This window comes from Dreissena polymorpha, chromosome 6 (genome assembly GCF_020536995.1).
Source record: "Dreissena polymorpha isolate Duluth1 chromosome 6, UMN_Dpol_1.0, whole genome shotgun sequence".
Taxonomy (NCBI): Eukaryota; Metazoa; Mollusca; class Bivalvia; order Myida; family Dreissenidae; genus Dreissena; species Dreissena polymorpha.
In genome coordinates this window covers 14007165-14020353 of record NC_068360.1, presented here as the reverse complement: position 1 = coordinate 14020353, position 13189 = coordinate 14007165, and the positions used below count along the sequence as shown (strand labels likewise).

Genomic DNA, 13189 nt, shown 5'->3' with positions numbered 1-13189 from the left:
TACTTTGTTGTTTATGCATCACTTGTTACCCTAGCAGTTCACACGGTGTCAACAACTCTGACCTTAACATAGGTATAGAGCACTAATGCGCTTTTTCGGCATAGCTGTTTACCCAGCTTTTCAACTTACATGACTTTTACATAACGTCAGCAGACCCGCATGAATATTTTCGAATATTTCATAGGCTGATTCGAGATAAAGCCACTGAACTTTTGCTACATCACTGTATCTGTGCTCAGCGCAAAAGATGTAGCACTGTTCAGTTTAAGGAATTCCGGACTTCTCTCTGTATGTTCAAACGACACAAATTGTGGCCCAGTTACAATTTCGCGTTAAAATCCATCTCGCAGAATTTCAGAGTCAGTACTCGTTCACTAAATCGTCAGGGGAAGATATTATTGACTATCGATAAACACAGTTTTGCTTTCAAGATGAGAAAACAAACATTACCGAAATAGTATAGTGTCACGGTAAGAGGAAAATCGTTTAATTATTCAACCACAAATGTTTGCCGTATTCGGTCAGCACGTCTGGAAATCGTTCCTGGACGTCTGGATAGGCTGCCCTTATTTACAAGTTTGCTATTTTGAAATCAATTTTGTATCGAAAAGCATTGTGCTAAAATGTGCCGTTTACAATTCGCAATGAGATTTTTAATGACCCTCGTCATGCGAAAATGGGTCATATTCCATATGCGCCCATCATATATATAGCCCACTCAGCCTGCGCATCTCTCAGTCTGGTCAGGAGATACATAATGTATAACACATTGAGTGATTTTATTGCGAACAGCAAAAAAACAGACCCGTTTTCGCATGACGCGGCTATGATAGTGTGATTTTAATGGGTCGAAAGAACATTGCATGTAAATCAAATAATAACATACGATATATTTCGATGGTGAAGAAATATACTCATAATAAGGCATGTAAGGACACATATGATGTGTTCTCAGGTAGTATAATTTTTATCTACTTACAGTAATGTGTGGTTTGACAATGATAACACACATTTCATGCGGTGAATATGCGACTTACAAGTGAAAAATAAACACAAAAGTTAAACTTTTGTTTTCAATTTAATTATTCAAAAACGTAAATTGCAATTTTTATTTCAAAGTCAGCATTTACGCCGACTACCTTTTTAAAAGATATTTCTTGTTATATGTAGTTGTTCTTTTTTATTCGGTTTAATCGATTATAAAGCATGTTTGTGGTTGTCTATAGCATACCTGTAGTAATCGGTGAACTCATATTCAACGTTTTATAAATTGAGAACTGTGAATATAAACAAGCTTAACATTCTACTATTGCGTTGTTAGCATCCGTAAATACAAAAGATCGCCGCTATCTGTTGAGAACAAAAGAACTTTCCCCAGAAATGTCACATTTAACCCCGCTGTAGTACATGTAGCATGCACTATAAACGAGGTTAAAAACATCCCACTATACTTGTTTATCAGAAAAAGTGTTTTTTTCCCGCATCTATTAATAGCCTCAGATGCGGCGGATGCGGTGGTTATCGTTCATAGCGTAGTTAAGAAAATACCGACTTGCAACGAGTAGTACTAACGCGACAAATAAGGACATAAGACATACGACACGAGCACTCGTGCAAAATATATTTCCTGACTTTTACTTAGAAAATATTTCACAGTATTACACCTGTTTTTTATATTTCGCTTGTAATAAGCATTGCTTAAAAAAGTACTATCTTGATTTTGATGATCACAATTAAAAGGGATTTTAAAATGTTTTCTCCCTTTTTTCTACTGTTGTCACGTTATCACAACCTCATTTAAAATGGAATCACTGCACTTATGCTTTCAATATTGATTGAAATATTTATACGTAGCCTATGGTACTGCGTTGCTTTAAACTATGAAACTTAAAAATTTAATGTATGTTCAATCTTATTAAATTATTAACATCTTCAATAAAATATTACTTGTTGTTGTTGTTTTTCAATTGTATTAATGTTGTATTTACATAACATATTTTATTTCACAGGTAGACGAAAATGAAAACATAGACGGTGAAGCTGTGGATGAAGATGCTAATGATGATGATCAAATACATGAACGAACAATTGGGGAACGTTTTCTAGACAGCGATACAAGTGAAGACAATCTTGGAGGCAACACAACAGATCCAGAAGTTGAGCAATTTCGAGCACCAACATGCACATGTTGTGGATGTACCATCTTTTGATTGAAAAATAAACCACCGCAGTAATGCACAGTCAGGTTTTAGACATACTTTTTAATATATAATGATACAATTATTGATGCGATATGATACTCGCTCAGTTAAATTGATAATTTACCATGTAACTTAACTGTCCTTTGATTTCTTATTTGTGCTTCATTATGTCAGAACAAGAATACATATGTCCTTGGGAACTTCTTGTGGAGGGTCCTTACCGGCGGACACGACCAAATATAATACATGATGCAAGTCACTCGTCACGCACGCTGCTTGTTAGACAGTGGATTCGCCTCGTTTACACAGAAATGCAGGCGTTAAGATTGCGACAACCTAAATCAACTAGAAAAGGGATTGCCAGGTCATCGTAATCATTGAAAGACACAGTCCGATACCCGATATATTTTATTTTTATTTAAAAGCACATATTGTTACTCATAATTAACAAACGAATGAGGGAATATAGTATCAGTATCATCAGCAATGACCGAGTTGGTTCATAAAACAATTGTCAGTGGTTCGATCCCAGGCGGGGTTAACTTTTTTTTAAACTTTTTTTCTTTCTTTAATTTCATACTTGTTTTATACTGGAACTCTTTAGTCCTGTTGTTTACATTTATCGATTTAAAGCATTTAAACACAAACTTCAAAACATGCCGAAATCTGTAAACATGTAAGTTATTAATGATTAAGGTCGAGTTTGATACTGTATGGTTGTATGTTTGTGATTAAATATCTTTTTTTTTTTGGTAAGCTGTTGTGATCCCAGTTAAGATTGTAAACAATGTTTATGCATATTTCTGACAATCTATGTACCGGTACTTGGGTTTTATGTCTTATTGCTGTTTTTTTTTTAATGAAATTTGACGTCTAGACGGTAGGGATAATTAAAACAAAAAATCTTTGTTAAAAGTGCGGTGACCCCCTTTTTTTATTTGTGTTTTATGATTCATATACGTAGATGAACATGTTTTAGCAGTTTCACAGAATTCTATTTGGCAGATTTTTTTTAAATTCCATTTATGTGGTTAAAATAGTAAAAAAAATGATGTCGTTTGGGTGACATAAAAAATTTAAAAAATTAATTTCTTAAAATTAAACTTGTGTACTCCATTTTATTGGTAGTGTATGGTTTAATTAAATTGTATATATTTTGTATCTTAGCTTATATAATATCTACATGTTGCCAATTTCATGGGTTATTAATTATTTTTACGCAATTAGAGATTTTTCAGTTTTATTGAAAAAGTACATGTTATATAATGGTGAATAAAATTAAAACAAGGCCGCTGACCCTATGTTTTTATTCATTTTTCACATAGTATTTGTATGTATATATTAAATATACATTTTTGACAAAATCTATTCGATGGAAAAAAAAACAGCAAAACTGCAGCAACACCCCTTAAATAGGAACATCAATGTATCAAAGGTAAAAAGGGACCGAACTGTGTAACACTTATTCTTAAACCGACTACGGTAATCCCCCTGCTTGCTTAAACTCTGTATATTTGTAATTCTAGTCAGGGTGCAGAATCAATAGGGATTTCTGGTGTTTACACACGATGTAAACACACCGTTAAGAGCTTTACTTTTGCAAATATCTCGAGTTATTGAAATTCATTTGCAAAAATCTTTATTGCATAAAAGTCAGTTTTTCTTGCAGTTGGTGACGATAGCTTAATGTATAAGAATAAATCCATGAATACGTCTGAAATCGGTGACAAAATTTCTCGTTGCATAACCGTATAAATGAATGCAGTAGACTTTTTGAACAGGAACACATTTTTATTAAATAAAGTAATTATTATGTATTTTACATTGACATAAGCAGCATATAAATCTGTTTTTCATGCACACGTTTAAATTCTGAAGAAAAATCGTTAATTATAGGTTATTAGACGTTTTACTGTACAATACGGAGATATATTTGGACGAGCACACAGTTTGACGTCATATTGGACGAGCCGTTAATATGACTTCAAACTGTGTGCGAGTCCAAATATATCACGTATTGTACAGTTTAAACGTCTTATAAACTTTTTATTCTATATCCTATAGATTCTATTATTCTTCAGCTCTTTGTTTCATTTTAATTTTGATTTTAAAATGCTTTAATTGCATCTATGCTATTTTCAAGACAAGCGCCCGAGTCGATTATAGTACATTCGGATACTTTTTCTCGGTAACGGCTTTTATCGTTATAAAACAATTGCTTAGTGCACTTGTACTCAACCGTCCAGTATGGAAAAAATACAGACTTTTTGGATCCAATACCGGAATATATTGGACGGTCACGTGTTACATATGAAGAATGCCGATTGAATGAATTTATTGGATATAGAATAAAACAAGTTATTTGAAAAAAAGCGCACCACTTTCCGGTTCGCATAAAGTCATGTGATCCTTCACTCTGGTAGTTCAATTCAGTAGCTACAGATGATAATGCTTGATAACATATTCGCATTAAATGCGTATTTTTTGTTTAGACAATTAGAAATGTAGAAGACTGCGATCCTGTTATTTTGCATCAAGGCTTTTGGAAATAAAGAACTGTTTTATACGAAAACAATTAATTATTGTTATGTCTAAATAAAATATTAAGTCAAATGTCTTTACAGTAAGTCAATCTGAAATTATGCAATATGCATTTGTGGATATATAACGTGAGGGCATTATTATATTGATCCAGCAAGACATATACTATGCCAATATTATATTATATAAATCCTATAATTCATTATTCGATGTGTATTATAAATATATAATGTAAACCATCTTTATACATTTAACGATTATTTAAATATTCAATACAACGGCATATTTGTGTATGTCGTAATCAGTTTAATGTGTTAATGCCATATTCCATTTGGGCCTGCAAGACCATCAAATTGTTTTGTTTGTAACATACTAATTGTACAATAATTTTGATTTTGCATATGTGTATTTAAGTTTCACAGTGATATTTGAAATTATTCAATACCTACATTTTTTCATTTTACAAATATTTTGATGGAAAATGTAACAAATGAATAAAAACATATTATATTGTTGTTTTATCACAGTTTTGGATAGAATAACGTCGTTATTGGCATAGGTTAATTAAATAAAATTTAATTTCAGTTTTGTATATAGGCTTTTCAATGTATATGCATCAATACTTCATGCTTTCGCGTCGAAAGATAAACAGGTATTGATAACGTTAGATTGTGTACAAATTGTAGATACAGTTTATTTAAAACGCCGAAAGATCCATGAGCACGCCTTTTTCCTGTAGTAGAAGCTTCTATCTCATTTTGAGAACGGGTTGAACGTTGTCAAGACGCTATGATGACTTCGTGAGAGCGCAATAAGGACACCTTGAGGATCATATGTGATAACCATACAATATCTTATATTATGTGACTTTTTCACGTTTATCGCACGGCGTTCTGACCGGTTTTAAAAACGCCTAGAAAACGCTGTGGAAGCATCGTCCAGTGTGACTTGCATTACGTTCGTCAATATATAAATCATATTAATGTTTTGCGAAAACGATACAGATATGCCCTGTCGAAGATGAAACAGAAGCTAAATGGAATTTATTCGCCAGGGGGTACACGTCCTCTGTGACCATTGGAATGTTATAATAGCACATACAGCTAATATCGACTTTGTGTTTGAGATTTTGTTGTTTGAGGAAATATCGAAAATAAACATTCGATGAAAACGTGGTTTCTTTGTAATTATCGCGGATTTTTCAGGTATTATTAGAGGATGTATTTTCATTGTAGTGCTTTCAGCTTTTTTTGCAAGGAATCTTTATTTACGTTATATACCCGGAAACATGATTAGTCAATTAAAAAAAATCACAATGAATGAAACTGCATTGAGACTGCAGAAAAGAGTGCTAAAGTCCTTTGAATGGTGAAATTATGCAACGTGTAAACAAAGAACGGTACATAAACTATAGAGATATGCTTATTTACAAGAATTTATGATTGAATGGTCAGAATTAGACTTTGACAAAATAATACATAATTTTCAAAACAAATTAAATATGCATAATTTATTGAGAAGAAATTGTTTGTTAACATTATGAATGATAAATAATTTGATCAAAATTTAACGACTTTGTAACGCATAAAACAACATTGCACTGAAAGGGACGGTTTACGAACGATTGTAACCAATATGAAAATTAAGGTTACATAAACACGTACTTATTCAAATCACGGTCACTTTGTCTTTTTTGTAAAACAGCTGATCACATTGTTGTTGAAAATATGCCAACACGTCTAAATGTGCAAATTAACTGACAAGCTGTTCGCGCGGACCTTAGAGCATTTTTTTCTATTTTAAATGTGGTTCTTACTGTTATGGAATAGAAAACATTGTCGGATTTTATTTAAATTATATTTGAAAACACGTACCAGTTTAAATGCGTGATTAAACGCGTTACCCGGCAGAGTGGATAGAGAAAGTATTATTATTGCTTTGTGCATCGATGTGTTCGGGGTTATTGATGCCAACAGAAAGTCGGTCGTGTAGGTCAAGGCTGTAGACTGCTGTGAACGTGCTGACTGTTTGGTCCCCACCGAAAAGAGTCGTTCTTCGTTCTCCGAGCAAACGTCGAGTCCCATATTTATGTGACAGTACGTAAATAGAGTGTGAAAATACACTATCAATGGTCGAAGCATTAGTCTGAATGGCAAGTCGGCTTGAAATCATGTACAAGCCAGCAAGACGGATAAAGATTTCGCCCTCGTCCTGCAAGTGGGTAATGTGATTAATGCTTGGTTGCGTCACCGTCTGACCGTTCTGGTTCCAGAGAGGTTGATAGAGGGCTAAAAAATAGAAGTTTGGACTACAAGTTGACACTTTCTGCGTATATTTATTAAGTGCGTTTAGAAATTGTGCGAGTACATGTGTCATGCACAATTATCGCAAAATAGAAAATTAATTTTATATAATTTTATATATTTATTCGACAAAAGCCATATTGTCGCAGCTTTCGATAGGTAAATTACTTCATAAACAAATTAATACTGCAAGAAGCGTTATAAACTTAGATAGTACATTGCAATGCTTTTCACCGTCAACATTTAACAAAACCACATATGCATGCACGATAATGCATGACAATGCTTTTCACCGTTAACAATAAATGAAACCACATATGCATGCACAGCTTAGCCAAACTAAACACGTGTTATGTATTACCTCCAACATGTTTGAACCCTGTTATTCCCACCGCCCGCACATATGGTGTCTGATCTACCGACGAATCACACATCTTATAGACAGCCTCTGGCACCACTACAGTTAAATAATGAATGGAATTCTCGTCTTCAGCTATATTGATGATTGCCGTAAAAATAAATCACAAAAAGTGCATAGAATTGTAAGCCCTTCATTACAATGCATGACATACATGTGTTTGAACCAAAAAAGTTATATTTGGCGGAAGCATTTGTCTTCTTTTACTCTAACGCTGACAGCATGGTTACATTTTTTGCTTATAGAATCATTTTCTAAAAAAAGTTGGCAACATCTTAAAGAATAATAATAATGGGAAAGACAATGTCATATTAGTGTAAATTGTAATTATCTGCAAAATAATAACTCACTATAACGAATACGCTTGTAGAAAATATCCGCTGTTTGCTATAAAAAGAAAAGAGGATATATGCAAATAATAAATTTTATATTTAAATAATATAGGCTCTTTAGATATAAAATATTTAGAACCAAGCAAACGTGTCAATCAGATAAGAAAGACTGGCCTCATTCTTTACGTTTAACTTGTCTTGCGTCATACCATCAACACATTCATGTGAATACATTAAAGAAAACTCAGAATGTAAATCCTTATTATTGGTAAACATACTGCTTGCCTTCTGTGCCGATAAAGTAATTATTTCTGCTGCTCCTCCACAGCACTGCAAGTTTGGAGGTTCTTTGAGCTTTGCAACTTGACTGGCAATGCCATTTTTGTCGATCATTGGTACGAGGACCTCACACACCGTGCACAGTTGTACGGTGTTGGGCTCGTTGTTGACTCTGCGTATTGTTGTCCAGTTACTGGTAACGACCAAGAATACCACAGACTGCACAATCGTGATAGTAATTAAGCAATACACCGCTGGTTTGCAAACGGTTTTCTGTTAAATAATCAGGAATAAGATATGATAAATGAATACTAATAATAACACACAGCTTGTTAAACCGCTTTATGAGTTTTCATGACATTCCGTTTGAATATTATGGCGGGCCAACATTATTCAATCAAACTAATTGCATATTCGCAATATATGCACAAGAGTTATCTTAACAAAAACCTTATGACTTTATTCAAAATAACATACAGGACTCTAATATGCGTGCGTTTGATTCATTTACCTTACCGACCATTTGCGTAGGAAATGCCATACAATAATTCACTTAGTAACATATTTATTAGTTGTCTTTAAATGTGTTTTACACGCACTGCATTTGCTGAACACGGAAAGAAACAGATTATTTTACGATAAATTCATATAAATTCTTTGTGAAGAGGCCAGACCAAATTTCGCTGAATCTGGTGCCGATAAAAGATACGGAACTTACAGTTACTTGTCCTGACAAGTTTTTGCTCTCAAATAACAATTTACATGTACTTGAATCGCGATTTCGGGTTGTGTTCGATAATAAATACTGGTATGGTTTGATGTCATATGTGAACTGTTTATTTTATTTCCTGACATCGGTACGTGAATTATGATCTTATTATAAAAGAGTTTCGCTGAATGTTTGCGTCATAACTCCGATATATTTACCACCAGGACCCGATAATGTGCATGGATGCACCGTCGAGTTGATAACATCTAAAAACTGCTGTGAAGTTTATTTATAAAATGTTGCAATGCAAAGATTGGGAAACCACCTTAAAGCTAAATCGAATAAATATCGGTCGCCTGTGCACTCGAGCTTATACAGAAACTAGACCATATTTGTTTACAAACATTGCTGCAGTATGTTAAAGGGTTTAAATAAATTAAAGAAAGAAACATGCAATACGCTGTGAATCTTGGTTTCTAACATTTTTGTTACATAAATTTGAATTAAATAATTCATCCCGATCTAGGTGTTCTTGTAAGCACTCATGTTCAGCTTAATTCCTTTGTTCCAAACTCAAATTATTTAACGGACAACTTTTTGTGTAACCTTAACCTTCAACTTGATCTAACTGGCCCAAAATGCCACTTTAGTTAGGTTTGCGCAAAAGCAAGCGACACAAAAATCAGATCCGCATAAAAACACAAATTGTTGGGCGGAACACTTTTTTGAAACATTAAAAAAAATATTAACCATGATCTTAACCCAACTAGTCCCATATGAACTCCCAAACAATGTATACATGTAAACACAATTGCAGCACAGTATTTCCATACAAACTCAAGTTTTTAAGCAGTAACTGTTTATTTCAATTGATTGCAAAAAAAGATTGACCTTCACTCGACTGACCAAAAATGAATTGCCATGCTAGGTCCACATACAAGAAATTTGCACACACAATGCTTGTGCAATACAACCTTGCAAATTATACGTTTATATCGAAAACTATTTGTTTATTTTAAGTTCTAGAGTCATTGACCTGATTTGCCTCAATTGCAAAATTAAGATTTGCAGGCGGGCTATATTCACACATAGTTTAACTGCAATACCTTTATCAAAACTGAAGTTACTGATAACATTTCTATTATTATGTTCCATGACTTTTACCTTTACCCGAAAAGACCCATATACAATCACAACAAGGTTCACCATGCAAGCTTGTCATAAGCTAAGTTTCATCGAGACTTTGGTGAATAGACACGGTTTCATAAAATACGCAAAAATTAAGCAATACAGCATTAAAATGCATTGCATTTAAACTTATCAAATTGATAAAATTCACAAATAAACACACAAATTGCAACGATGGATATAACAATCTTACCATCACTTCGTTGTTCCTCAAATTCCAAGAAATGGACAAGAAATGGATTTGTTATCTTTCGTACACTGTTTAAAACGAAAGTAAACGTGCTGATCTATTAAACGATTAGTCTTTCACTCAACCCCAACAATATTTTAGACAATTTTAAATCGTTATTATTTACCTGCATTTGCATAATTATCGACTTGAACTAGTTTAAACGTGGTTTTGTTCAGTGCGTCCGTGATTTGCTTGCACAATGCACTTCAGGTTGTTAAATGTGAAACGTTAATGAGGCCAAACGGCTTTATGTATGCGCTGAATTTGTGGCGAACAGAAGTGAATGACCACTTGATCAATTCTATCATTTTGCACGGAAATTTAAATTTGCTAAATAACATTTGGTATATGACCTATGCAATAATCAACCAATCCAACGGTATTGCGCAGTGGTCTGAATCGATCCAGACTGGCTTAAAGCCATTGAATTACCATTAAACATATGCCATTCATTTAAATGCCATTTTCCAAAAACCTATACTTGGCTCAACTTTGGACATTTTAATAATTGAAACCACCAATAGACAAAAAATTAGTTTTCGTACATGAATAAATTCACTTTCCTTGTTGACAGTCGATAATTACCCATACCTATACCCTTTGAAGGTATAGATAACGGGGTCATGCTATTACTTGGTAAAACAAATCGAAACCACATGCAGGCAGGCTTAAACAGATTGCGAATTATCTGTTCGTTGCAGCACTTTTTATCTCCAAAGGTATATGTTTTATGTACTGTCTATTATTTATATCATTTTTGGAAAATGGAAAATCGGTCGTGCCGTGTGGAAAGCTCTATAATACAGTGCAGATGAACTCAAAAAAGCTGTAATTAATTCTATCAAATATCAAATCGCATGGTTGAACAAAAAGTATAATGCCATAGCTTACGAAACATAGTTTCATTTTCGTTTTTTAATGCATGAGCATGAGTTAAAACAAATTCGTCTGCATTAAAAAGTATAATTTCTTCATAAGCGATAGTTGATTTTTTTCATATTTATGGGAAGTAAATAGACCTATAATGCATTTATAAAGCAATTGCGATGGCATGCGCGTTAGTGACATATATTGATAGTACCTTTTAAGTTTTATGCACGTTATTGCCAGGTTATAAGGACAACAGTTAGCCTTGTTAACTGTCATATATTATTTTTTAAGGTATGCTTGTATGATACGTGCATTTTAGTGAATCACTAATATGCTGTTATTGTGTTTACTATTAAATACATTGTTAGCAGTTGATTAACTACATGCATCATAAGCAGTTGTAGGAAGAAATTAAATTGATCCTTTTTCAAATTATATACAAACATTACGTTATTAAAGAATACTGTTATTGCACGCGCACAAACGAAGACATAAATGTTGTTTTTCTGTTAATACACTATTCATAGATGCAAGTCAATAACGCTAATATGAGCTCGACCGATAACGTTTTCTGTAGTGTAATTTGGGCCAAGGACGCATTGATACAACCGATAACTGGCAAAAATAAATATAGCCGTAAACGGAACAGAAAATAAGACGCCGGCGACCTTCACATGGGTTGAATAAAAGGTATGGTATTGGAAACGACCGTGTAATGTGAGATTTAAAATTGAAAACATCATAGCATAGTGATTTTTTTTGCGATATTACATATCAATTTTATATTATCTGGCTCGAACCACTGACCCTTTGAGTAAAAGTCTTACTCTAAAACCAATCGGCCATCCATTGCTGATCTTATGGAATTTGGTTTTTAATGGTATGTAAACAATCCAGGTAGTGTCACAAAATATTACAATCATACAAGAACTCTCCAAATTATTCAATCGTTTCGCGGTTGTAACGTTTTATAAGTTTCAGGTTTTTAAATCGTCAAAAGATGCATATAATTGATATTTTAGAGCATGGTTAATGATCAGTTTTATTGTTTCCTTGCACATAAAATAATTCAACGAAAAAAAAATGCAATTCTGAATTTCTAAATTTAACAAACGTGTCCATTTAAGATTTTGAAGGAAATCGAAGTTGAATTAAAAGCGTTTACTAATGTCTTTGATGAATATATCGTTTCTTTTTCAGTCGATCAAAATATGTCCATCCACAAATTTCATATTGTGCTCAGAATTTTAACTCGTCAAAGAAGCAAACAAAACTTGACGAAAATAAACATATTTTATACCCAACATTGACGAGTAGAACACGAAGCAGTAGATGTTTGGTTTGTTTATGCCAATTAGAAAACATGTGTAAAATTTCTAAAATTAAAAAATTAAAAATATCGGCGGGGATAAATGCGTAATCATGCTTAACGTATGGGTCTACACATTTTTTTAGTTCAAAATTGCAGCCTTATTTGTTTTTGGTATGTTGCAGTGGTAAAAACCAAAAACAGTATGTGCTTGAGCGTTTAGCATTTGAAATTCTGATTGAATTTTAATCGTGGCATGTAGCGATATAATGTCTGGTTTTCTCTGCCTTTGCGTGGAATTCTTAACGACTATTTCGAGTGCCGTAAACGGGAAATGTCACAAACATTTTAATATTACTACGCAAGGTTAGATTCAGTTAATTTCGTCTGTATTGGTTTTGTTTTAGCAATTAAAGACTTACAGTGATAGCATTAGGAACACATTAAATATAAAGAAATATTGTCGGTCAAAAAGAATACTGTGTTAGTGTCATTGTGTACTTGAATTTATCCGACTCGTCTCGGAAAGGCTTACACGGCTCGGCTAGTCTCACCATGCAAACCTTTCTTAAACTCGTCGGATAAATTCAAGTACACAAACAATTGACAGAGTATTCTCTATTCTATCGCTGACCTAATCAAATCTTATTAATTCCATAAGCACTGTGTAATTTGTATGCTGTATGCAAATATACACTCGTAATGTTTGTATAAGATAAAACAAATCAAATAATCGTTGTACACGCTGTGCTTTATTTATACAAATTAAAGACATGTAACTTTGCAAAACGTATCATCACTATTATG

The 13189-nt window shown here is 33.3% G+C and overlaps 1 protein-coding gene across 2 annotated transcripts; it reads right to left on the bottom strand.

The window, feature by feature from the left end:
• Positions 1 to 6268: 6268 nt before the first annotated feature.
• Positions 6269 to 10835, bottom strand: LOC127836537 (uncharacterized). Of its 2 annotated transcripts, none has more exons than XM_052363193.1 (5): positions 10328 to 10835; positions 8081 to 8347; positions 7814 to 7850; positions 7407 to 7502; positions 6269 to 7030 (listed from the first exon to the last, which is right to left on the bottom strand). In XM_052363193.1, the coding sequence occupies exons 1-5, from the start codon at positions 10337 to 10339 to the stop codon at positions 6642 to 6644; spliced, it is 801 nt and encodes a 266-aa protein (XP_052219153.1). In that variant the 5' UTR covers positions 10340 to 10835; the 3' UTR covers positions 6269 to 6641. The 2 variants fall into 2 exon arrangements, with proteins under 2 accessions (XP_052219153.1, XP_052219154.1); XM_052363194.1 differs by lacking the exon at positions 10328 to 10835 and adding an exon at positions 10165 to 10250.
• Positions 10836 to 13189: the final 2354 nt, after the last annotated feature.

Excerpts from the sequence above, each read along its gene's own strand:
- LOC127836537 (XM_052363193.1), bottom strand. Across the intron at positions 7,503-7,813 it reads CTACAAGCGTATTCGTTATA|TGGTGCCAGAGGCTGTCTAT; the intron begins GTGAGTTATTAT and ends ATTTAACTGTAG. Across the intron at positions 7,031-7,406 it reads AGGGTTCAAACATGTTGGAG|CCCTCTATCAACCTCTCTGG; the intron begins GTAATACATAAC and ends TCTATTTTTTAG.